At 44.6% G+C, this 26,512-nt stretch overlaps 1 protein-coding gene across 1 annotated transcript in view; it reads left to right on the top strand.

The window, feature by feature from the left end:
* The window catches only part of CACNA1C (calcium voltage-gated channel subunit alpha1 C), a 714,429-nt gene that overhangs the window by 655,359 nt on the left and 32,558 nt on the right, over positions 1–26,512 (top strand). Inside the window, exons 33-40 of the mRNA XM_074938754.1 lie at positions 4,229–4,261; positions 7,185–7,313; positions 13,015–13,080; positions 19,089–19,180; positions 20,137–20,302; positions 21,167–21,294; positions 23,455–23,551; positions 25,379–25,486. Of these exons, the coding sequence (XP_074794855.1) occupies positions 4,229–4,261; positions 7,185–7,313; positions 13,015–13,080; positions 19,089–19,180; positions 20,137–20,302; positions 21,167–21,294; positions 23,455–23,551; positions 25,379–25,486 (819 nt within the window). The remainder of the gene's footprint in view (positions 1–4,228; positions 4,262–7,184; positions 7,314–13,014; positions 13,081–19,088; positions 19,181–20,136; positions 20,303–21,166; positions 21,295–23,454; positions 23,552–25,378; positions 25,487–26,512) is intronic.

The raw sequence follows: 26,512 nt of genomic DNA, 5'->3' as shown, positions 1-26,512 counted from the left end.
TCAGTCACCTAGAGTGTGATCCCCACAGACACATACTCGAAGAAGAGAACAGTTACTTACCTTATAGCAACTGTGGTTCTTTGAGATGTTGCCGTCTGCGCGGATTCCACAACCCGCCTTCCATCCCCACTTTTTCAGAGTCCTCCTTATTTGGGATTCTATATTAGCAAGGGAATTGGGGGCCAGTTGTATCTGCTCTACCATGTGCTTTGGGGTGGGGCACAAAGACACCATGGCACATTGGTGGCCTTGATAGACCCTGCTATTCAAAAGATTCATATCTTCCACACATGGGGTACATGCACACCTACAATGGGATCCACAGACAATATCATCTTGAAGAACCACAATTACTGTAAGGTAAGTAACCATTCATTTCCAGGTATGCTCCAGCTCTCAGCCTTCATTCTACTGAGTCCTTTTCCAGCCTCTAACACCACAGGAGCCCTCTGTTTCTCCTTTGCTCCTGCTCCCAGTCTGTCTACCTCTTATAAATGCAGTAATGTAAAAAACAACAACAACATATAGGCCAATCATTTACAACTTACATTATGTTTGACTTAATGAATGTCTTTATGCAAGAACAACGAGGAGTCTTGTGGCACCTTAAAGACAAACAAATTTATTAGAGCATAAGCTTTCGTGGGCTATGACCCACTTCTTCAGATGTATGGCTTCTTCTTTATGCAAGAAGAAGCCTGCCCTGGTGTCTCCTTCCTTTGTAGTTGCAAGTGCAACTTATAGTGTCTGATCAATCAGTTAATAAATACTTAACACAGAGGTTCCCACCCACTTTTAACTGTCTCAGGACTGGCTGTGCAGGTTTCTGTGACATCCTCTAGGTTCTTTCTCTCTACAATACTAGTTGGCTCAGGGCACAGCCTCTGGAGTGGACCCCAAAATGCCACTGCTGCCCATTCGTCATTCAGTTATGTGCACATTACTCTGCGGCAAAGCCTGCCTGGCCTCAGATCCCAGTCTTGAGATGACAAGCCTGGTTTGGGGCAGCCAAAGCAGGTTAGAGTATGTGCACATGAACGGGAGGCAGCAGATAACAGATGGTAAAGCCAAGGTCTTATTGATAAATTGGTACACTTGCCCAAAACTCTTCTTTAAGAATCTGCTTTTGTACATAGTTCCTAGGCTTCTTATAAATGAGCCTCTGTTTATTTTAAGGGAACTTTATTGTCCATTTATATGGAATTTATATACTGATATTTAAACTTCGTTTCCAAGTACCTACCGGCACTGCTTAAACCCCTGGGAGCCTGTGTGACTTCAGTGTTCCTCCACTCTTCTAGGACAAGCAGCTCGGGTACTAGATGCCCTGAATCTTTCCTAATCCCACTCCAAAACCAGTGGTGCTTCACAATGCATAGGACTGGCAGGGAAACTACAAATAGCTATCTCTGTGACATAGTGAGCTGTGTTCACTCTTATGCACCAGCAGCATGTCCTCAGATGTCTCTGCTCCAGTCACAGGGCCTTGCCTCAGTGGAATTAGGAAAACATTTTGGCAGTGACTGTGGTTTCAGCTTGTGAGATTCTTGCTCCAGAAACTGCAGTTGGACTGAAATCTATACAGCAAGATGGTGGCGGCAGCCAAAGGCAGTCTCATCTGAACGACATGCCTACAGCAGCGACGGTTGGCATGAGTGTGCTCCATGCTGCTTGGTTTAGAGGCTGTCCCTCATGGTGACAGTAGAAAGAGTTTTGCTGTTTTACTGCCACATTCCACTAGCCAGGAATAAAAAGTCACCTCCCAGCACTAGTTGACAGAGTTCGTTTAAAAAGGTCACATTCCACACATAGCTAGGGATGCTCGTGATGAAACAGATACTCATGGATCTGTAAAGGACTGACACTCACAACAGGCAAGGTCCTTGCATACCAGTCCACCAGCAGTGGTGGAAAAAATGGTGGGACATGGAAGTTCTCACAACATTTTCGAAGTATCGGGGAATATTTTCAGTGAGCAACACGGAAGACCAGACTTTTAGAACGTTCAGTTCACCATCCCCTCATCTCATACCGACACCCATCCACCCACACACACACACACACACACACACAGAGAACTATGTGTCCACAATTTCAAGACAGCAAGACTTTATTAACTAGAGACTACTAGGTGGGACATCTATTGATGTTAACAAATATTTCCATTGGGTTATAAGCCCTTTTTGTGGGAAGTATCAACATTTAAATTATATTTGATGCTTTCTGAAAATTCAGGCCAGCTGCTCAAGGAGTGGGAGAGGGATTACCCAAGATATACTTTGCTTCTTCAGCCATACCAAGTAGACAGTCTCTGATTCATAGTTACCTAACAGGTTACTCATTGCTCAGTATTAGCGGCCACATGCTAACTATTTTGGTGCATTCATAGCTTCTTAAATATCTTTTCATATAGAATTGTTTTCACTGTTACATTATTATTATCCTCGCATTCTGGTCAAAGACTGATGATATCAGAACTATGAGTAAGGAACAGTAACTTTACAGCACTTACAAGGCTTCTTGAGACAGCTAGTCACAGGAAAACTCTATTTCTGATGTCATCAGCCTGGTCATATTGGTAATCCTGAAAGATTCCCAGAGCAACCTGAGAAGTGTTGAATGCCCTGGATTCCTGTTGACTTCAATGGAACCTGCGGGGCTCTGCACCTCCTAGCAGGAGCTCAACACCTGGTAGGATTGGGCCCTCTCCTGTGAGTTCAAAATAATGTTTTGCAAGACAGACCAAAAGAAAAAAAATATCCATTGTCAGAAAGGAAGAATTTGCGGAGCAGCATTAAAACAAAATCTTTATCTGGCCTGTAAGAAAAATGTCTGTATAGGCAAATTTCCATCTTCAGTATTCCAGCCAAATTTTCCTTGTTTAATACTTGAAAAGAAAACACAAGAGCAAGACCCTTGAAAGAAGAGGGTAAAAGCAAAGAGACCCTAGAGTGCAAAAGCAATGAGTTAACCGAAAAGAGCATCAGGGAGCTCGGGGTAGCTTTCATTTTTTATTGCCCTCATTTGCCCGTGTCACTGGATATTCAGGGCATCTAAAAATACAGCCTCACTTTACATAAAAACAAAATACAAAGCTAATTTGGTTAGTTCAATGTCCTGAGTGTGTTCCCATTGGCAGAATGCACGTGAGCATCTTGCTCGGGTCCCAAGTATCATGGTGGCCGAGGTCATCTGCAAGGGAAGAAGCAGTGCACGAGTTCCACCCTCACTAGTGCAGCCACAGAGAATAGCTTCATAGATGCTTCCATCAGTCGGCCTGTGACATAGGCTAGTCACTACAGATTAAGCTGAGGGAGCCTACATAAAGTTTTCATTCATTTTTGGATTCTCTTGTACTCTCTGGTACAGCCTGGAGCACTAGCTACTGTCATTAGTTTTTCAGAACTAATCTCCACACTGGAAATGGCCTCAAAGGCTAATAAAGAAAGAAGGTCATGTACAGTGTTCGGAGTGATTAGCTTTTTCTAGGGGTAGCTGGAACTCGGCTGCTACCAGACTCCATTGGCTCATCCATCACTTCCCTGGAGTTTCTTTTCTTGTGGGGGGTGGGTGAGGATAGATCATTGAGAGGGCTAATTGACAGCTTTACCATCCCACTTTCTACAGCTGGCAATGGCTATTGTAGGATTGCCAAGCGAGTGATTACATTATCTCAGCCTATTGTTTTAATAACCGCAATGTAATCACTGAGAACTGTATGCTAGGACATGGGGACATATAAATAGAAAATGTCATAGATTTGGGCTATTGTGGATTAAATGGGTTTGCAGATCAGACTGAAATATTAGAAGATGGCTGCTTCTTATGCAGAAGTGGCCTGAAGTTGAGATGGGGAGCTCAGTTAGTGGCTGTACTGGGAGATGTTGGCCCTTCTGAGTTCTAGCTAGAGCTGGTGGGTTGGGAAATCAGAAATGTATTAGCAGCATTCTGTACTCTACTCCCTAGAGGGTTCAAGATGCCTAGAAACCCAGAAAACACTGGGTCAAATTCAGATCTACTGTCAGCGGGTGCAGTTCTCATCGGGAGTTGCATCCACGTTTGCCAGGGCTGAATTTGGTCCACTGCATCCTTAGGGAATCAGCCCAGTCTACTTTTGCATTCTTTTCCCCATATTTTGCCCTCTTCTGCCATTTTGTTGCTCCTGTGTTAGCCTGGGCCTCTTATTGGAGACTTATTACAGCTTATTTCTGTCTCCCTTTCTTTAAAGCCAGCTGAACATACCCAATGCTCTTCCTCTATGGTAAGACCAAAAATACAGACCGCCCTGACAGCTTCTGTGACAGTCATCCTCTCACACTCCTTTACTCTCTTCCCCTGATCATGGGTTTTTTCTCCAAGCCCAGCCTAGTTATCTCTGCATGAAGCTGCTTTGTTGTGTATTTGTGTGAGTCTGGTGTTCACATGAGCTCTGAATATGCTACATATGTGTATTTCTCATGCATCCTGAGTTTTCCTTTGGTCAAATTAATTGTTGCCTACCTTCTAATGAATTACCAAGAGAGAACAAGAACTGTTAAGATTTCTTGTTAGCAGCTAACTTTCCATATCAATTTGACATTGGATTGACTTGCAATGTGATTTCAAATCCAATTTTACTATAAAGGTTTGGGGCTCTGAATCTCAGATGAGCTGAGATGGATAGAATAGTGAAGTTTAAATTCACCTTTTGTGTAAGAAGAGGATAAGCAATAATGATCAAAAACTACACAGCCTTTGAGGGCTACATTTTAAAACATCATACCATCGGGGTGTATTAAACCCATTCTCTGTGTGCAGCCATGCAGAACTTTCTTGCTCTGTCATAGCTACACATATCAGAGAGCTGCTGGAAAATGAGAGTATAGCAAGCAAGGAGGAATCTGTTCGGACTGGCCAAGTAGTTGTCACCTGGTCTTACACTGTCCAGCTCCCCAAGTAAACATAACAAATATGGAAGATGTAAGCAAAAATTCCCTAATTTATGCACCGCCATAGTAGGTGCAATTAGGCCCTACCCATATGGGAGTAAAATTTTAAATAATTGGCCTTAACTCTCCTTTGAATTTAGTTTATTAGAGGAAATTGAGCCAGAGGGCTTACATGGGATGGGAGTGGTGCACGAGCTTTGTAGTTGTCTTCTTGAATAGTAATCCTGGATGTAGACAGGCAAGTGTCATGTCTATTTAAATGCTCACAGCCAAATTCTTCTCTTATTTACACACCATTGACTTTAGTGAAGTTGTGTTGATGTAAATGAGAGGAGAATTTGGCTTACAGACTATTGGTGGTGTTAAAGTGGGAGGAGGGCAGGCAGATTTTAGGATTTGGGGGGATACTTGTTGAGGTTTGTTCCTGGAGGTTGTGTGTCCCCTCAATCTCTCCTTCACTAATCAGTGTGCTTAGCCAGCAAGAGGCCACACAACCTCACATTGAACTCTGTGCCTTGCCAACAAATGGGGAACCCCCTACCTCGCATTGGCCACAGGTTTAATGGTCCCCAGAATCCCACACTGTAGGCTGGAGGAAGACACTTGCTCTCAGAGGTTTCACTGATGATTAAAATGCTTGGTATATCAGGCAAAACTGCACCTCCAGCGCAGCTCTAATCTACTAAACACAGCACAATGTTTCTCTGTGATTCTAGCTTGAAGTATAAGTAGCCACACACCATTGCAACTCACATGCTGGAACAGAGGGTCAGCTGTGAAGTGGTTGAATGAAACTAGAATTTTTTCTAGTGATCTCAGAAATATAAATCCAAGTAGTTTCTACAGCTTGGATTTCATGAGGAATAGAAATGCAAGCAGATGCTGCTTATTTTGAGCTATAATAGGAAATCCAAAAGCTCTGTTCTCTCCTGGTTTATACAGTGGTGACTAGTTAAGAAGGGGTGATCTGCACTGTTTCTGAGTCCTGAATGTTACAGTGCTTGGCATCAAGCTCTTGGCTTTGCAGCAGGGAAGGGAGGTGGTGTCTATGTGCTTCTCTGGCAGAGTGAGTAGGAGGATGACAAGATTATCTCCCTATATAGCACAGGGTTATGTTCCCACAGCATTTCCAATGGAAACTACTGCCTACATATATTTAGCACAATATTTTCAGGGGAGTAGGGGGCAAAATGAACTGGGAACGCTGTAACTGTTATGCACAATTCCCCCAAGCAGAGTGATTGTCTCACCTTGAGCTAGGCAGCAGGGTTCCTTACACAAGCTAAGGCAAGGCAACTGACTCCTTTTTGTTTGGGAAGCTATTGCCCGAGCACACGTGAAGCATGAAGAATGTCAAAGCTGGTTGCAGGCCCTGGGGGAAATGCTTAGGGACAAGGCTGAAGCAGTGAGAAAAGCAGAGGCCAGGAGAGAGACTATTTAAAAATGCTCCCGGCCTGAGCGCGAGCTGTCAAGCCAAAATTAAAAATAATACTGCGCAGTGCATAGGCTGTGGGAAATACAGAGGGGTCATGAGAAAGACGAAGGGCCCAGAGCTCAGGACTGTGAGTGGACAGTGCAGAGCTCAAAAACCACAGCCATGCCACTGCAGAGATGGGAAGGCTGATTCCGAGGCTCAAGCAATGCTAAGAGCTTGGCTCAGTGGCAGCACATGCTATGCTCATGTGGGACCTCCAAGCTTCAAAGCAGACTTGGGACCTGCCCGAATTCCCCAGGCAGAGCAGGCTAAGTGCGTCATGGATACTTAGTGCCAGATTAACTAGGACAGCTGGATGATGCACATTAAATAGTAGCTTCAGAGACAACTCCAAAAGAAAACTGTCTTTTTCCCCCATTGTCTAATTGTGACTTCTTGGCCACTGTAATTACAGAGGGGAACTGAGGGCTCCTTGAGAAGATAGTGTCAGGAAAACTATTCCATTACCTTTAAGACCCTAATCATGATTCAGGCACCCTCAGTAAGAAACCCAAAGGAAGGTTTTGATGAGAGGTTGCACAGCTCCACTGGGGAATACTGAAATCCAGAGAACCTTTAGGATGGCACCACAGCCTTGGATAGAAGGCAGGTTAAACCTGCATCAATCCATCTGAGCTGCTGGGGCTACTGCAATGCCAGAGAGCTTTAACAACGAAAGGGAACAGTGCAGTGAACTTTTCCTACGTAGTGTTGTCTGTGACCCAGGATCTTTGTTCCTCATCTGCTGTTATAACTACTGCCTCTGTGCCAATGGGTTCCAGAATGCAGAGGAAAACTCGCGCATCTCAATCACCTTTTTCCGACTCTTCCGTGTGATGCGTCTCGTGAAGCTCCTGAGCCGTGGGGAGGGCATCCGGACATTGCTTTGGACCTTCATCAAATCCTTCCAGGTATTCCTTCACTTATCACTAAGCAGACATGCCTGGAAAGAGGTATTTATGCTCTTTTTTGCCTTTCAAAGAGAGATTTTCATGCTGGCAGGATGGGCCTTAAGCACAAAGGTCAAAATTTTCTCCTATGCAGCAGGCCAGCACATTGTTTAAGTGGGACTTCAGTGGTGCAAAGGCCTCATGTTGGCCTTCTGCACAGTGGTGAGTTCTACCGAGACAGCCTAGGTAACTCCTTGGGTCCTATACACACTTGGCATCTCATGGGACACGCTGGTCTCTGCTTCAAACCAAAGTGAAAGGCAATTCAGACATGAAAACGCTGCCCTGATTGCTTTATAATCATTAAGATCCCTAGCACTTTGTAACAGAGACGGGATATTGACTCCCATATATTGGCCAAATTCTAACTCAGGTAATTGTTTTCTGCCCACAGCTCCCTTAAAATTCTGTCTGCAGGTTCAGAGGTATTCTGTATCCATTGTTTTAAGAGAAATTCACTCATGTGCAGAGGACCAGCGTAAGGCTCTGTGCACCACTGAAATCTCATTAAGCTCATAGCCCTTGTGCTGCCTCTCTCCACAGGGGTAATTTGCCCTCTCTGCCCAAAAGTGTGGTGTAATCAGAGGTGAAAGTAAGCCGGTACAGGCTGGTATGGCATACCGGTAAGAAAGTGTCTGCTGGTACGAGCCAGTACATAGCCGATGTTAAAGCGCTGCTGTGGCAGCACTTTAAGCACCATACTGGCAGGGCCGCTGACACCGGGGTGGGGGGGGAGGGACAGCTGCCCTGGGGCCCAGCAATTTAAAAGGGCGCAGGGCTCCCGGCAGTAGCTGGAGCCCCGGGCCCTTTAAATCACCGCCAGAGCCCCAGGCCCTTTAAATCGCCGCTGGAGCCCTGGGCGGTTCAGGCTGGGCGGTGCTGAAGGGCTGGTTGGGGGAGTCTGGCCCCAGCCCTGCCCCTTCTGCCCGAGGCCCTACCCCTTCCGGGGGCCCAGAGCCGTGCCCCCCCCCACCTTGCCCAGGAGCCCAGCCACCCTGCGTACCGGTAAGTCCTTTAAGTTACTTTCACCCCCTGGGTGTAATGTAGCTGTAACCTGTTAAATAGCTGCTGCTTTTTCACCCCAGAGCTAACTGCATTTCAGTGGGAGGAAAAGTGGTCTAGGGTTTGTAAAGCACTTTGAGATAATTCAGAGTGAGAGATGAGATATAAAGGTAAGGTGGTATGGTTATTAACCTATTGCACCACAGCAGGAAGTGAAGCAGACACTCCAAACTTAGCCAGATCTGCAATCTAAGGTATGGGAGTAAACAGAGTGGGTGAGGAGAGGGGGACCATGAAGCATAAGAGTGATCATCTCTGAGAGTAACAAACAAGGAGACATCCACCCATTTGAAATAATGGTTTCAAAGAGTTGCTGAGGTTAGCCAAGTTACAGTTACTAATGAAGCCCAGCATATTTCTGCATTTCACAGGTGTTTGACATGGACTTATTGGGCCAACACAACCTGATACTAGCAGGTTCAGCTTCTGAGGAAGTGTCTGGGCCAAGTATAGAAGTGATGTAAATGGTGGTCTAAATAAAATATCAAGTGTAAGGTGGGCAGACAATGTAGTCTAAGTAGGTAAAAAAGTAGCATGTACTAATGTGTGATTCAGCGAGTGTGCAAATGAGTGTAACACACAAGCCAAACAATTCACAAGAAGCTGAAAGAGAAAGCAGATTTCCCTAAACCCACACACAGGCTCCAATTCTGCTCCCAGTGAAGGCAATGACAAAATTTCCACTGACTTAAATGGGAATGGGAGCTGGTCCACACTTTTAAACTTACTCTGCACCATCTTCCCCCTTTTCTGGGGCCGAATTAAGCCCTGCTGTAAGTGGCCACAATGCCCATTGACTTCAGTGGAGTAACGCCTTCCTATATCAGGGATTGAGTTTGGTCCCTTCACAATACAACTCCTGGGTACTGTAAAATAACACCACCAAGTTGGTGTAAATGACTCATTTTGTCCACTCACTGAATGCCAAATTGGTACAAGTGGCTTTCACCCATTTTTCTGACCAACTCATACCCGTAATCTACCCCACCACTTCCATCACCGCTAACTTTGGTTTGCTGTGTGAGCAGCTCCAATGGGAACTATTCTGGCAAGATAGGTAGGAAGCAGATTCATTGACACAGCCCAGTCATCGCTAACCAGGAATCACAATGAAGTTTTCAAATTCTGGCTGCCCCACCGGCTTAGGAACAGCTCCTTTCAGTTCTGAGATCAGCTCTCCCCTCCCCAGGCCAGAAGGGTTGAGAATGAGGGAGATGTGTTTGCAGCTTGGGTAACCAGACCCACACTAGCTTTAATCTAGTCAGCGCAGCTAAAAACAACTGTGACATTGCAGCAGCACAGGCTTCAGCATGGGCTAGCATCGTGCATCTGTATCTGGGGTCCCAGGCAGTCTGGAACAGCCCACGCAGAACCCCAGGCCTCCGCGTCTTCACCTATTTTTAGCTGTGATAGCTAGATTAAAACTAACATATTTAACCAAGCTGCAGTCACACCTCCAGCTACAGTGTAGACATACCCTGGTGGGAAAGGGAGTGGCCTCTCTGAGGTCTTCTTGGCTGCAGAGTCACTGTGAGGCAGGGCTGAAGGGTGATGGGAGGAAGTCAATGGAGAGGGCAGAGTGTGAGGACTAAAAATAGCTAAGAGCTCTCTGTTCAGCCAGTCCCACTATCAAATCTGAATTTTGGTGATTTTTTTCCCTGGGATTGTGCATTTTTCTGTGTCTCGGAATATGCCCAAGAAATGTCCTAACTCATCCAGGACAGCCTGATATTCATCAGCTGCCCCGTGTTGTGGAAGTTCAGATCAGCCCCGCCTCGGCCATTGCTGTGATTAGTGCTCTACTGGTGGAGCTGCATGTTGATCAGAGGAGTGGTCTTGTGGGAAACGAGTCAGCAAAGCTTCCACATTGTGAGGCATCAACACAGACCAGAATGGATAATCTGGGTAGAAGAAAATCATAGGGGTGTTGAGAGCAAAGTAAGGGAGTGAGAACCAAGAGGAAAGAGCAGTGAAACCAAGCAGAGGCAGAGCTGAAGGGGAGTAACCCAGGAGAGTGGGACCAGAAGGAAGTGAGGGAATCCTGGAGGATAAGGGAGAGAGGAAAAGGAAAACAGAACAAGAGAGGGGGATGAAGTTGGAAAACAAAAAGAGAGGAGTAGAACAGATTGAGAGAGTAGGGTAGGGAAGGCAGCCCTCTAGTGCCTCTTCTAAAGTTATAAGAACTTCTAGGAGCTTGGCCTGTTGGGTCGTTGTCTGGATGCTGCCTGGACCACTTTTGGGGTCTCAGCTATCCCCAAGTTCATAACCTTGATTTGACCCATAAGGGCTGTCTCCAAATTTACAGACCCAAATTCCAGTTTGGTTTACCTCTACTGCAGCCTGGAATTACCACAGGGATTAATTTGCCCATTAGGATTAGTAGAACACCGAAGATTTCCCTGCCTTGCGTTCCATTTTGATTATTTAGATAGATTGTTTAAAGGTAAATGCAATAGATCTAAGTTTAAATCCTGTTTTAAGATTCTAGTTCACTCATGGACAAATCCGACAGTCCTTACTTTATCAAAACACTTATGGAAATCAGCTCTGTCTGAATAAGGACTGCAGGATTGAGCCCTAATGAAACGTAGGGGTAAACTTAAAATCTACAAATGAAATTCAAATAACAATACAAAATTCTGGACCAGACACTCCCAAAAGAGAAGGTGTTCAGAACCCAAATCAGGGTCAGTATCCAAATTTTGCAGATGGCTGTAAGATCTGTAAAATGGACCAAACCAAAATCTCAGATCGCAACACCCTCAAACTTTGAGGTGTTCAGACTCAGGATGGAGATCTGAATTCCGTGGCTTGAGCCCATCTCTGCTAAATATCTTTAAAAAACAAGAAGGTGGAAAGTCAGTTTCTCTTTTAGAGCTGGACTGTTATGCTTATAAGCACACGGGATTTTTTTTTAGGAGAAAAGGCAATACTCCGCCTTTATTGAAGATACAACAATTAGCATATGCATTCAATCACATCACACACATACACACACGCACTGTTCCACCAGTCGATGTTATAGTTACTAGTCCAGAGTCCGGATCAATCTAGTGGCAAGCTAGGTTGATCACAGGTAGGGAGGAGCCAGGTTTTGTCGGTCACGACACGATGCTCTGGAGAAGTCTTGGCAGGACAAGCCCAAAGTTTTATGGCAAGGAACCCTGTTTCTATAGTGATTTTTTTTTGTTGGGACTAATGACTTTTGCACCGTTATGCTGTAATTAATTGTTGTTTGATGAGTGCTTGGTTTTTTTATTGTTTTTTTATTATTATTTTTTATTTTGTTTTTTTATTAAGCTTTTTAGGGAATTATTTTATGCTGGTTTTGATTACAGCTATTTTGTTTTTATTGATAGGTGCCTGTTTTATTTTTAGAGTTGTTAATTTGCCCTTTTTTGACATTTTAATAGGGGCATGTTGCAACCTCCTGGCGCCCTTGGGTTTGTCTCCAGTTCCTCCCTAGACCGTCTGGTTTAGCGATGGCCTTCACACTTATTTTTTAATACATACATTCATCATTCACACACAAAACAGAATTAATTTACACAGAACATTTTGAACAGGAACATCAAGTTGCAATGCAAAAGCAAACAATCATGGCATTCTTTTACTTATTTTAAAATGCTAAACCTACCACAAAATGGTGACCCTCAAAGGTCTGTTACTGCCTTGAAATCAGTCCAGATACAAAGAAATTCTGGCTGATGGATTTTTACCAATGGCATATTAGGCCATTCCTTTTCGCTATTCAAAAAGGGTGGCTGGCAGGATATGGTCAAATCATACATTAATACATTTAATACATGCTACATTATTATTTTTTATTTTACATTATACAAAATACAAACAAAATTTTATTACGACGGGACCCTGTGATGTGCTGAGTGCCCTGGATTCCTGTTAAAGGTAGTGGAAGCTGAGGACACGCAGCCTCTCACAGAGCAGATCTCCTACTTACAAGCCAGCACCAGCTATCAGGACTTTGCATTTCCTTTTCAACAGCTGATCACAGACACCTAACGCATCTCTAAAACCATCATAGATACCTAACTCAGAGCAGGGAATATAGCTCATACTGCTTTCGGTGCTTGTGATATCATCAGCCATAGCAGGAGAAGCCTTGAACTTTTTGGTCTTAGCACTTTACGCACTTCTCATTTCACCAAAGTAGCTGCAGAATGTCACACTAAAGAGCGTCCCTTGCTGCTAATATCAGGGCGATGCTAATTATAAGTTTTCTACATTTGGAAGACGAGCAGATATCGGACCTAATTCTGGTCTTACTCTCATTGGTGTACAACAGAGTGATTCCACTGAAGTCTGTGGAGTGTAAGTGGAAGCATAATTGGGCCTATCTTGTTTTGGGTGATACAATGGCTGTATTTGAGGCACCTTGGTGAAATCAGATGTGGATCACTAGAGGCATCTAGTGGTCAAATGGATAAATTGCAGACCTTAATTGATTCTGGACTGGCACTGTTCTCCTCAGGCCATCTTGATAAAGCAGGGCCCCAGTAAAATAAGCCTGGCTCCAGCATGCCAAGTTATCTGATTAATTGATACAATGTGTTCTGTTCTGTTATTTTTTTTCCTCCAGGCTCTCCCCTACGTGGCTCTTTTAATAGTGATGTTATTCTTCATCTATGCAGTGATTGGAATGCAGGTAGGTGATTCTCAAGAGCTATAAGAAAAGGAGTACTTGTGGCACCTTAGAGACTAACCAATTTATTTGAGCATGAGCTTTCGTGAGCTACAGCTCACTTCATCGGATGCATACTGTGGAAATTGCAGAAGACGTTATATACACAGACACCATGAAACAATACCTCCTCCCACCCCACTCTCCTGCTGGTAATAGCTTATCTAAAGTGATCATCAAGTTGGGCCATTTCCAGCACAAATCCAGGTTTTCTCACCCTCCGCCCCCCACAGACAAACTCACTCTCTTGCTGGTAATAGCCCATCCAAAGTGACCACTCTCTTCACAATGTGTATGATAATCAAGGTGGGCCATTTCCAGCACAAATCCAGGTTTTCTCACCCCCCCCACACACACACAAACTCACTCTCCTGCTGGCAATAGCTCATCCAAACTGACCACTCTCCCCACAATGTGCATGATTGTGGGGGGGGGGGTGAGAAAACCTGGATTTGTGCTGGAAATGGCCCACCTTGATTATCATGCACATTGTAGGGAGAGTGGTCACTTTGGATGAGCTATTACCAGCAGGAGAGTGAGTTTGTGTGTGTATGGGGGTGGGGGAGTGAGAAAACCTGTATTTGTGCTGGAAATGGCCCACCTTGATTTTCATGCAGGTTGTAAGGAGAGTGGTCACTTTGGATAGGCTATTACCAGCAGGAGAGTGAGTTTGTGTGTGTGGTTTTTGGAGGGGGGTGAGGGGGTGAGAGAACCTGGATTTCTGCAGGAAATGGCCCACCTTGATTATCATACACATTGTGAAGAGAGTGGTCACTTTGGATGGGCTATTACCAGCAAGAGAGTGAGTTTGTCTGTGGGGGGGCGGAGGGTGAGAAAACCTGGATTTGTGCTGGAAATGGCCCAACTTGATGATCACTTTAGATAAGCTATTACCAGCAGGAGAGTGGGGTGGGAGGAGGTATTGTTTCATGGTGTCTGTGTATATAATGTCTTCTGCAATTTCCACAGTATGCATCCGATGAAGTGAGCTGTAGCTCACGAAAGCTCATGCTCAAATAAATTGGTTAGTCTCTAAGGTGCCACAAGTACTCCTTTTCTTTTTGCGAATACAGACTAACACGGCTGTTACTCTGAAACCTCTCAAGAACTATGTTATCTTTCACACGAAATTCTGGGGAGGATAGTTGCACAAGAAGTCACCAGATCATTTTCTGGTCCTACATGTAGCTCCTCTCCTAGCCATATAATCAGGCATTTATGAAGTTGAGCTCAGACAATAAACCTGAGTCAATTCAAAAAACATTGACTGGGTTTACGCTGCCAACAGGACTTGACAGCTACACCAGCCAAACCAAACAAAAACACTGTGTAGCAGACCACAGAGTATACATTAAAAAGAACCTCACAGCACCTCCCAAAAGAATATCCCTACAGCCGTATCAAAGGTGGTTTACTGGCTTGCTCGTTTTCACACAGCAACCAGTTCAAATGGCTCCTGGTCATGGTGGTGATCGGGCCTGATTATTCTCTCACCCCACTTTCACACTGGCGTAACTCCATTGACTTCAACAGAGTTACTCGTGATTTACACAGGTGTAAGTAAAGATATGCTCAGACCCAACATCTCAACTCTTTACTTGTGTCAATTCCTCATGAAGCTGTATCAGTACTATACTGTATTCCGCTTATGAAAACAAATTTGGAACCAGCATGAGCATTAATCTATGCAAATGACTGATACTGTATAGAGACAAGTGGAAAAAGCTATTGATGTGTGCATAGTATGTGACTGTCCCAGCTATACGTTACATTCCTGCCTCACTTACTGGTGATGGTTTTTCATGCTAAGCTTTACTTTCCATTTCTTAGTTAATCAAAAGTCTCAGAACAACCACCAGACCATCAGAGGTTAGAGACCAAAAAAAAGAAAGGCATGGTGTATTACTTCCAAAGGTCTTTCACCATCCCCCAGTTCTTATTCTTCACAATGGAGCCAGAAATTGTTAGAAAGAACGTAAGAAAGGTTAGGCAAAATTCATCTGATTCGCTATGTCTCATTTTTTAAAATTATTTTTAACATAACCCCAATTTATTACCTTTTCACTCTCTACTCTGGTCTCCTCTTTCTCAAGAAACAAAGCTTGCTATCTCTTGAATTAATTTAGACTGTCTCTGTTGGATCCTCAATAACTCTGTCTATTTAGCTCTCCAATTAGAGTGGTCACCTTTTAAAACTTTCCAGTTTTGCCTTTATTAATCTAACTAGCTAATGTTGCCAAGATCTTCCTAGTATTTCCTATATAGTATAGGGAACAATTTGGGAATACTTCTTACCTATACTTACCTAGCTGCTACTACTACCATTTAATGATGACCTCTGTGTGCCTATCTGTCTATAGTATCTCGAATGAGCCTGTTACTGTAATATCTAGGTGCATGATCCAATAATTCTATTATCTTTTGTGAGAAATCCCCTGTTTTTAACGAGTGGAAAAACCAGATGTCTATCAGTTGTGTCGATCCCTTTCCAAATTCCAAAGATCTCTGCTAGGTCACCTTCAAGTCTCTGCTTTTCCAGTGAGAAGCCCAAGTCTTTGATTGTTCCTCATCACTTAGATTCTTCAGACCCGTTATAATGTTTGTTGTCCTATACAGTGCCAAAGGCAATAATGTAATTACAGGTAGTTAGTTCGCACTTATGTCCCCCGGTTTGTGTGCTGTCTTGAGCCTGTTGAAGCAGAGTTCTTGAAGAAAGCCTTCAGTATCTCACTGTTGAGCAGCTCACTTGAAAGCTTAGATGACAATGTCATAAGCATGACAATACTTTGACAATGACATAAGAATTTCCTATATAAAGGAGACCTATCAGTTCATCTTAGCTACCTCTCTGACATGAAGTGTAACAATATTCAAGCCTCACTACCTCACATGCACAAGTGGAAAAATACAAATTGATGCTGATGGATGAAGCTACCAGTCTGATGATAGCCCAAGAGGCACTGTCTAGAAAGGACAAGAGGGAGGAACCTCCTCCTGCATCTTCTTCTACTTGCAGCTCTTCCCTCATGCTCCGTTTCACTGCTGAGTAGTGTAGCAAGCCTGTAGTAACACTGCCAGTGCCTTGTATGAGTTGAAGCTGGGTAGTTAAAAGGACAATCAGACTCTTCCAACAGGGAAACTCCCTCATGTACTGTCTGCTGAAAGGAAAAATATGGGCTGCCTCAACTCAAGCTGCCTCTGAGTATTTGAGCTGTCCTCCCACAACAGTTACTCCCAGCGCCTCCTCAGTGCAGCTGGGGCTGTCACTGCCCACCAGAGAGAGGGGGGATCTGAACCAGGAGAAGCCCAAAGGGCTCTTGAAGAGCATTCTATTTAAAGATGGCCCTTCTAAGATGGAACTGTTTTCCTGTAATTCTCCCTGTACTTCTCTCCTTCTATTTATTTTTTAATTACTGAGGATATTTGCATGCAAAGAGGCTCTTTGTTCCTCCAGAGGTGCTCGGTTCTTGCTATTCATTCTGGCTATGAGGTTACTACACTCTGTCCATGAAATAGGCTTCATGGTGATGTCAGATGGGGAATAAAGAGCCCTGAGTAGATGAAGTCCTAAGAGAACTTTCTGGCCTGGCAAGGCTTCCTCAGCTCTTTGCAGTGGTGGCTATAAAAACTAAACCTGTACAAGATGCTTTCAAGGAAGCCTGAAACCATCTGAAACTCCCCTGCCTTTGGGTTTCATTACAAACTCAAAACTCAGACCCTGCTCATCTAAGATTCGCTGAGGATTGTGGGCTAGATTCTGTGATCTGACTAAGCTGAGCTTGGTGCAAAACTGGTGGAGTTGGTGGGGATCCAAGATAGCTTTAACCCACCTTTATGCTCCTCCAGTTTTGGGGACCTAATGCCAGTCTCCTTTAATCCTAAGGCTGACCCACAGCCAGTCTGCTCCCTGTGTATCTCGAAGCAGCATAAGGGATAGGGGTGGATGAATCCACATGGACTGCAACTGAAGAAAATGTTTGCACAAGCCCTAGCAAAGCAAAATTGCAGAGTTTCCCTCAGCTCTGATAAATACCAAAATTCAAGTACAGGTACATTCACTGAGGAGGATGCCCTTTAATAAGTGGGCTGCTTAGTGCCCAGATTCATCCCTGATCTAACTCCATTGAAGTGAATGGGGATGCATCTTTGGTTTTTTTCCAAGTTTTTAATCAGTGGCTCGTAAACCTTTCTGTGCTTGTATCACGGACCACTACTTGATCCTTAAGACAGTAATTCTCTGGTGGACACCTGCCTTCCTCAGCCTACTCCCACATCTTCCCTGCAGGAACTAGAGTGATTGAATTCCTAAAAAGTATCATTAGGACAGTAATGTGTTAGGGAAAGAAGATAGAAATGAAGTCAGTTTGGTATGATGGGGCTAGCTGCTTAGTTACCTTTCCCCCTTGTATACTTATGCTGTTTATTTCTCCTCCTTACATGTAGGACTTTGCGCTTACTAGTGCTGCATTTGTCTGCACTGCTTACAGCCCTGACTCGAATCTCTACAGGTCGCTCTGCAGTTTGCCTCTCTGTGTTTACTTCCTCCCTGGCTTCAGTGTTGTCAGCAGATTTGATTAAGTTGAATTTTACACCCAAAAAGTCCCAATCAAACAAAAACACACAAAGAAAGAGACTTGTTAATAGGTTTCCCTGTCTGTATAGCAGCCCAAACACATGCATACAAGGGAGTTCTGGCAGGCATCCAAAGAAGCCATTAAAACTTCCTAGCAGGGCGGGACCTCATATTGTTTCAGTGATGAAAGCTTCGCCTCTTGGATGGCAGTAACTTCATGGAGCAGCTGAGTTCCACAGATCAGAATTGAAGAACCTCTGCTTTAAATGATATTTCAAGGCTTCTGATAGGTCTTCTCTCTCAGTAACTGTTGCTCTGCATGCTTTGCCCTCTCCTCCTCCCCCCACCCTCCTTGTCTTCTGATTTCTCCTTTTCCTCATCCTGCCACACCCTCTTCACATGCTATGCTCTCTCTCTTTCCCCTGCCCTCTCTCTGGATAGCAGTTCTGCTCTTTCTTTTCTCCCTATTCACTGCCTGAGGCACTCCTGGTTAGCCATTGCAGGATTCGCTAGCACTGCAAGTATTACTCAGAAAAAGTCTGATCCAGAACTCCTTGAAATCAATGGAAAGACTCCCATTGCCTTCATTTTTGATCAGGGTCAAGCACCATTGCTTGTATGTCCTTGTGCTGTCCTTAATCATACTTCTCATTGACTTCAGTGGGAGTTTTGCCCCAAGTAAGGACTGCAGGATTCAGCCCATAATTTTTTTTTATTCTTGCCCCTGTTCCAGTGTCCATGCAGCAGTGCTGGTTTGGGTCAGAACCGTTTTGAAGCAACCACACCCAGGACACCTGGCAGACATGGTTGCACCAGTACATTCTGGGGTTCCTGAAACACCTATCTCCTAGCACCAAGCACTGTCACTGTAGACCTTTGGGGTAAATTCCAAATGTGAGGCACTCCACTGTACTAGGGCACAGCTGTTGTGTACAGATGCAAGGCATCTTACAGACACTGGGAACTTAAGGCAGTCCAGACAGTGGTCTATTGCAATGCTTTTCCTCCTAGTGAAGTCCGAGCCTCTGGAAAGCCAGTGAAGGGAAGAAAAATTGCAGCCTCTCCTCTCTCATTATTTTTCTTTACACTGAAAACATCCAGTGTGAGTGCACATTGAAATGAGATCCCCATGTCACCTATTCATGGCACATGCAATAATGAATGAATAGTTATGTTAATGGTATATTAGAATGTGCCTCTTGTTTCTGTGTGGGTGCTTTTCCAGTGATATAGCACAAACAGGAGGAGCAGAAGCAAATATTGGAAACCAGCAGGAAACATCTTGTAGGAAAGGGGCAGGCTTGAGTGCTCATAATCACTAAGATGCAAGGAATTACAGCTGACAAGAGTGTTTTGGGGGCTACAAGGCTAAGTTGACAAGACTTCTGCTTTCTGCTAGGTGTTTGGTAAAATTGCTCTGAATGATACCACGGATATCAACCGCAACAACAACTTTCAGACGTTCCCTCAAGCAGTGCTGCTACTCTTCAGGTGCGTGTCTCGGAGCTTTGGACTGGGTGCGTCTGTGAGGGTGACTTTGTGCATCTGGACATGTCTTCTCCATTTTTACCATATCTTGATCATGAGTTGATTCGAAATACAATGTCCCAAATCCAGAACCTAGGATATGCTATTTTGGGGAAGACCATTGGTCCGTCTGGCCTGATCTCGTACCTCCAGCAATGGCCAATACTTGACGTATCAGAGTAAGGCAATACCCCCACCCACAAATTCATATATCCAGTTGTTCAGTAGACTACTTGTGGGGGAGGGGAATTATTTCTTTCTCCCTGAGGTGACCAGTTACACACTGAAGCATCAAATCTGATCACCCCAGCTGAGACACTCCCTTGTGGAGTATGTACTCAGGATGCCAAACACCAATCAGGGCACTGTTCCTTGCTCAGTTTGACACATCATCCCTCCCCTAACTGGTGTTTGGCACCCAGCTCTGACTATCTGTGTCAGGCAGGGCAGCAAGTGCTGAGGACTGGACGTACTGAAGGAAAGAGTTTGCAGCTCTTACATTGCCTGCGGGTTTACAGGGAATGAGGACAAGGGAAATGGGCAGCTCAGGAGAGGACAGGGAAGAAAAGGATGAGGGAATGCAAAATGCGAGAAGCAAAATGCTGATCTCCTTCCAGCCCTGTACACTCTCCTTCCAGCCCCACAAAAATCTCCTCAAACATCTGGTCAGAACATGGCAGCCCCGTATCCAGAGTATACAAAAGCAGGTGCTCCAGTAATGGATAACATTATGATAGCAACAAAGGTAGAAGGAGAGGGACATGCCAGTTCATGTTAAACCTGTCCCATCACCCGTTAGATGTAGGCCATGACTTCAATGAGAGCAGGAGAAGGCTCTTCATGTGCTAACTGCTGTTTCCCTTTTGAAGTGGTCACTGTTGACTTCACTTCCCCATTCTCAAGTATCCCTTTATCCCCAGGTGTGCCACTGGTGAAGGCTGGCAGGACATCATGCTTGCGTGTCTGCCAGACAAGAAGTGCGATCCCGAGTCAGAGCCAACCAACTCTACTGAAGGCGACCATTCCTGTGGGAGCAGCTTTTCCATCTTTTATTTCATCAGCTTCTACATGCTCTGTGCCTTTTTGGTGAGTCAGCATTGGCAGCACAAATGGTACTGGCCTGTGACTGCCCAGTAACCCCTGACTTCCCTGGGCACTGACACTGTGTAGCAGAAAAGTGAACTCATATATGGAAAATCTGATACACATTATCCACAATGGCCTCACACGACAGTGATAATTGATCCCCACAGTTCATGCTCAGGAGCCTCCCTCTAGAGCAAGCTCAATAGCCAGTCACAACATAAACAAGGATACCTCCCATCAGAAGAACACATTAGTGGCCTGAGGTCTGAAGTGAGGCCACCAGTGCCTCACTCCCACCTTCCCTCCTACCTTCAATCTGTTTTTTATCCACTGTTGCTATTACTGTGAAAACGGCATATCCCACTTGCATCTGTTCCATCCTGGCAGTACAGTTCTCCTGGTATTACGCAGTACTGCAGCACGCACTGTGCAGCTGGCCATTAGAGCTCCAAACACCCCCCTAGGATGTCTACAATATTTTTAAACCATTTGGCTCTATGCCAGGAAATGACTCCAACTCTGCCCCCAAGGGGAAAAAAACCCAGGCCCCTCCCAGGAAAAAGCCTGTATAAATAGGTAGGCCTTGCAGCATACCCAAAAGCTCAGCAAACATGGGCTTCATCAATCAGTTGTGGGGGGCAAGATTTGAGGGGCCCTTGCTGAGAACATCTTGCCTCCAACACCTTCCCATTTAAATCAAGAGCCTCTGCTTATCTCACTTGACATGGCGTCACTCATGAGAAGAGAGACAGTCAAACCACACAGGACCATGTAATTCAAAATCCAGCCTTTGGACGCAAACTGGAAGCCAAGGAAAGTCTGATGTTACATGCCTCCTCCTTCACATCACCTCTGTCTTTGCAGATTATCAATCTTTTTGTAGCTGTTATTATGGATAACTTTGACTACTTGACGCGGGACTGGTCCATTCTGGGGCCACATCACCTTGACGAGTTTAAAAGGATCTGGGCAGAGTATGACCCTGAAGCCAAGTAAGTGACCGGACCTGAACTTTAGAAAATGCTAACTTCTGATGCACGGTCTCTATTCTCTGAAAAGTCTGGCATCCCAGACCCAATGCAATAGGGTGGCACCTTCTCATGGCAGGAAGCAAATCCGGCAAGTATACAGTGTATGTAAATCTCTGTGAAAACTCAAAAAGAGAAGCAGAAGCTGAAACCTCCCCCATCTCTCCACATGTGAATCAGATACAGAAGCAGCCTGTTCCAGGATATGTGAGCAGTAGAAAGTCTAGTAAATGGTCTGCATTTTTTTTCCCAGCTGCATGTAATTTTAAATTGTGCACAGCTTGGAAAAATATAGGCCATTTATCAGATTAATAAACAGGCCAGTGGGGGATGTGCATTAAGAAGGAGGCTTGTTGAGTGGATTGGTACACTGGATCACATGCTGTAGTACTGGCCTGAGACCTGGCCAGTCTGACCCTTCTTGGGTAGCCATAGAAACAGGTCTTTGAGCCCTTATAAGACCTGGATTCTGTAACTTTTATGCCTTCTGCTCTGCATCCCATATTTAGCTCACACCAAAGCTGCAGCGTTCATTCTTTGTGTTTCCATGTGTCATTCCAGCCAGCCGCTATGTGGTTGTGCCCACCACAGCCTGCATCACTGCAAATATGCATTGCATGTGGAGGGCCAAATTCTCCCCTCTGTTCCACCCCTGCAACTCCACTGACGTTAATAAGTTTGCACAAGTGCAACTGACAGGAGAATTTGACCCACAGGCACCAATATGGCTCAGTTGGAAACACTCTTGGGCCTGATGCTCATTTACACAAGACCTCTTTAAGCCACTCTGACAGTGTAAAGGGGCCTTAACGTGGGTGTAAATTACTTGGCTCTGACAAAGAGATCATGAGTTCAAGACTCATTGGATTCATAGCTAATTCTGGCTGTGCAGCGTTTGGGGCTGTGTCACATTGTTGGAAGTGACATTTAAACAGAGGTCCCTTTTGGCCATCGCTGGTGGCTGTCCAGAGCAATTTTCGATAAAGATAAGGGATAACCTCAGTGCTGAAATAAACATTCCACTTGTTAATAAAACAGGCCTAGTATCCAAGGCATGTTGACATGGGAAGTTATTTCAGAATAGCCATTCCTGAGGCGCTATCCCTGACTAACCCCATGTGTGGATGGTTTTATTCCTGAATAAGAATGCTTTATTCCAAATTAGCTTAATCCACTTGGTTTAAGATAATTCAGAATAAGGCACTCTTATTTCCAGAATAAGAGCATCCACACATGGAGTTAATCGGGAGTAGTTAACCTATTTGAAATTCACATCCTTCTTTATTCCAGATTAATTCTCATGTGTAAACAACCCCAGGACTCTTTGTAAACAGGGTTAGCCATAAGGTTGCTGGAGCCATATGACAAATATCACCTGTAAGGATCCACCTGTGAATGGTCTCTTTTTCTCAATCCTACCTGTATGTCCATGCTACCCCCTGCCTGCCTGAGATTCCAACTCTGGTGGTGGCAACTCCCATCCCTTCCCCGTTTGAGTTTTTCACTTTTGATGACCCATTTACAAAGTTTGGAAAGCCAAATTGCAGCTTTCAAAATGGGTGTATGGAGGCATTAAGGGACTGGATTCTTTGCATTGCCCGCTGGCCGCAGAAACAGATAGGAGCATAAACAAGAATTGAGGGATGGTGGATCAGGGTTGTGTCTGAGACAGAGCACAAGGAAAAGAGAAACCTCGTGCATGGGTCACAAGGCCAGCCCTGTCTGCAATGCTGTTTATTAAGGCCTATGTTTTCAAAGGTGACCACTGAATGTGGCTGATTCAATATTTTGGGTGCCCACAGTGTCAGGTTGGGCACGTAGAAACTGAGGCACTGAAATCCATGGCCAATTTTGCAATATTGGCCTAAGTGTATAATGATTGTTGTGTTTTCTTACACAGTCAAACTAGTAGGAGCTAACTCATGGCTGTGCAAGCCTGGAGAGATACAATTAGTATGAGAGGCACCGTATAAAGCCACCTGCTATGTCACGTTAACACAGAATGGTTCTGGCAATCTTGGGATGGAGACCTCATATATATGTTTCTAACAGCATCTGCTCTCAGGCCCTCTCCAGATGGATTGGCAGGCCCTTATATCATTGATATTCTATTTTCTTTCCCAGGGGACGGATCAAACACCTGGACGTGGTGACGCTGCTCCGGCGGATTCAGCCTCCGCTGGGCTTTGGGAAGCTCTGTCCTCATCGAGTGGCTTGCAAAGTAAGACAGTGCAGTTGGGGGGAGGTTGGAGGAGGGAAGAACATCTCAGAGGAAGCACAGATGTAACAAATTACAGCTTCATTTACTGATAATCCAGAGCGTAGGTTCTGGCGAATTATCTGGTAAACACTGCTTGCTGCTGTATTAGCTTCTAGTCAGGCCATTAGTTAGCCTACATTATAGACTCCTTGCTAGAGTTTGCCGAATCCCTGGCACAGGAATTATCAGGTATACATAGTGGTAGATGCTATAGACATATTATCTGGGGAAACAGAGTCATGTAGGCTATAAAGACCCATCTGAGGAAGTCTGCTGCCCCCTAATGGGGAAGCCAGGAATAGTATGTGTTTACTCCGATAACCCAGTATTCTGTAATCCTATCTCCTGCCTGTTTCAGATGGGAGTAACCTCCCCCAGGGCTCTTCTGTTGAGAGATGGCAGGCAGTTTCTAGTTGCATTCAGTGCCCTGGTGGGAATCCATTAGCCATATCACTAATAAGGCTCTTGGATAACTGTAGTCCTCAAATATCAATGATGTATGCATGCAGTAGAGACAGATAAATAGATACACTATATATGGTCTCTGAAGGATAGACAGAAATAACAGGGGAGGGGAAATAGCTTTTAGATTTTTCCTTGTACCTAATAATGCACCTGGGATGAGTTATCATTCCTTAAATAATGTCTACAGACTAAACAGCAGTATTACCTACATATTGAAATAAGAGGAGAGGGGAGAGGAGGAGAATCTTTGTGTGAAAATTTCCTCCTCAGTTCCTTAGTTAAAAGCTTCCAGTCATCAGAAAGGATTTTCCCTTGTGAAGGATCTGTTTCTAGCCTTAGTGTTTCCTTTCTCCTCTATGGACAGATTTGTCCTTCTTCAGAGTCTTATAAAGTTGACATGTTCCTCTTGTAGCTGGTTATTATCAGTCTTAGAATATAACAAAGCTTTGGGCGGAAATACATTACTTTTCGTGGCTGCAACCAGATCACTTCAGCCTGTTATTTTGCCAGATCTTTCTTGCTAAGCAGGGTCTGGTTGAATCACTGAAACCCAGTAACTGCAGAAAGTGGAGCTGGGGAGTCAGCAGCTGGCATTTTTCCCTCCAAATCAGCACTGAACCATGCCCAGTGTGGAGGTGTTGAGGGCAAAGTGTTTGTGAAAGTCCCACCTTTAGGATAAAATGTAAAATCAAGGCTTTTGTGTCATTATAGATCATCTGGCACAAGGGGAAGGATGTTAATTAGAGTTTATCATCCACATTCTGATTTAGACAGCTATAGTCTGCCTCACTAAAATTCTCCATGCAGTTGCAGTAGGATATGGTATTAACTTCATGTCCTAAAAGGTGGTGGAGAGTTTCTGTGATCTATTAAACAGCTCTGCACCAGAGGTAGCTACATTTCAGTGGTGGGCAAAGTGATTCCTTATAGATTGCAAAGCACTTCACAGTCATTAGGAATTAAAGATGCCATATAAATGTAAAATGTTGCTTTTACTGTAATAAATACCAGTCTGCGTAGATGCATTGTGGGTACATGCCCACTTGCTTCTGGGGAAAGTGGAGAGATGAAGTATGTCCTGGCCTAGAAAGGGTTATCCACATTAAGGTACTATAGTATATGCCTCTGGGCAAACACATTCTACTGTTATGATGATATGAAGCATCCTTTCCTATCTGGGTAACCAAGCACATGGACTGTGCCTGCATTGGTGGGAGGGATGATAAGTCAGGAGGGTGGTGTGAGGTGGCATGAGAAAAAACGTTTTGCTGAGTAGTGTGTGTTGACTGCATGATTGTTCTGTTTCTTCTCCCTATCCCTTAGCGCCTAGTCTCTATGAATATGCCACTGAACAGTGATGGGACTGTCATGTTTAATGCCACCCTCTTTGCATTGGTCAGAACAGCACTGAGGATCAAAACTGAAGGTAACCTGTTCAGGCTGCACCTCCTAATCTCAAAAAATGTGTACGATGCATGTGGTTTTATTTCATGCATGTGACTGGGAGTGTAGATGGATGACACCTATGCTGAAATTTACTAGGTCTGAAAATGACATATGGAGATCACATGCATAAAATGATTCCAGCTATTCACTTTGAGTGTTTGGCATGGGAAGCAAATGTAAATGTGTAGTAAGGAATAACACCTCAGAGGGACAGTACAATGTTTCTAGCTAAGCATCATCGAGGCAACTGGTACCTTTGTAGTATCATTCCTGATTATTAGTAATTTTCCTAGAATTCCCTTTTAGATGATCTTGCAACTAAAGCTGCAGCCCTAGTGAATGCTCAGATAACAGTCAGGAAAAGAGGGGGAAATGTGGCATATGTGCCAAAGCTGTAAATCTGCACCTTCAGAGGGCAGCAAATAGGCTCTGGGGTAGCAGCCTGAAATTACTGACCACTCCAGGATCAAGAAAAGATGCTGCCAAAGAACAATCACTGGCCAGTCCAGAGGGCTAGATCCTTAGCCCCCACTCTGTCATCTTTGCAGGAGGAGAACTGCCATAAAGGACAGCTGAGGAGATCCCTTGTGTAGGGGAGTCCAAACGTGGCATGGAGCTGGTCTGGCCATATAAGCACCACCCAGTACTGGCCTCCCTAGCTGTCGGAGGTAATAGTGACATGGCTGAGAGTGCCTTGCAATCCTGGGCCAATAGAACTGTAACCTACCCTGTTCTAAATTACACTGGGGACTGAGTCAGCCCCTGCTTACCCTAAGGCTCAGGGGATCAGCTACAAAGGTGGCTTTAAGTCCTTGGAGCCTGTGCTAAGACAGCTTGACCAAGGATCTTGGCCATAAACAGAGGCATTTCTCAGGTAAAAACCAACCTTTGGGTCCCCTAATCCATCTCCCATTTTAGAGCACATAGAACCAGAAACAGGATTTGACGTTCACATCTGCCCTAGCCTCAAACTCTTTTGTGCTTCCTCCTTGTACTGTTTCATTCTGCGGA

Source organism: Natator depressus, chromosome 1, assembly GCF_965152275.1.
Source record: "Natator depressus isolate rNatDep1 chromosome 1, rNatDep2.hap1, whole genome shotgun sequence".
Lineage (NCBI taxonomy): Eukaryota > Metazoa > Chordata > Testudines > Cheloniidae > Natator > Natator depressus.
The sequence above is the reverse complement of the archived record's forward strand: the minus strand, read 5'-3'. Positions and strand labels throughout refer to the sequence as shown.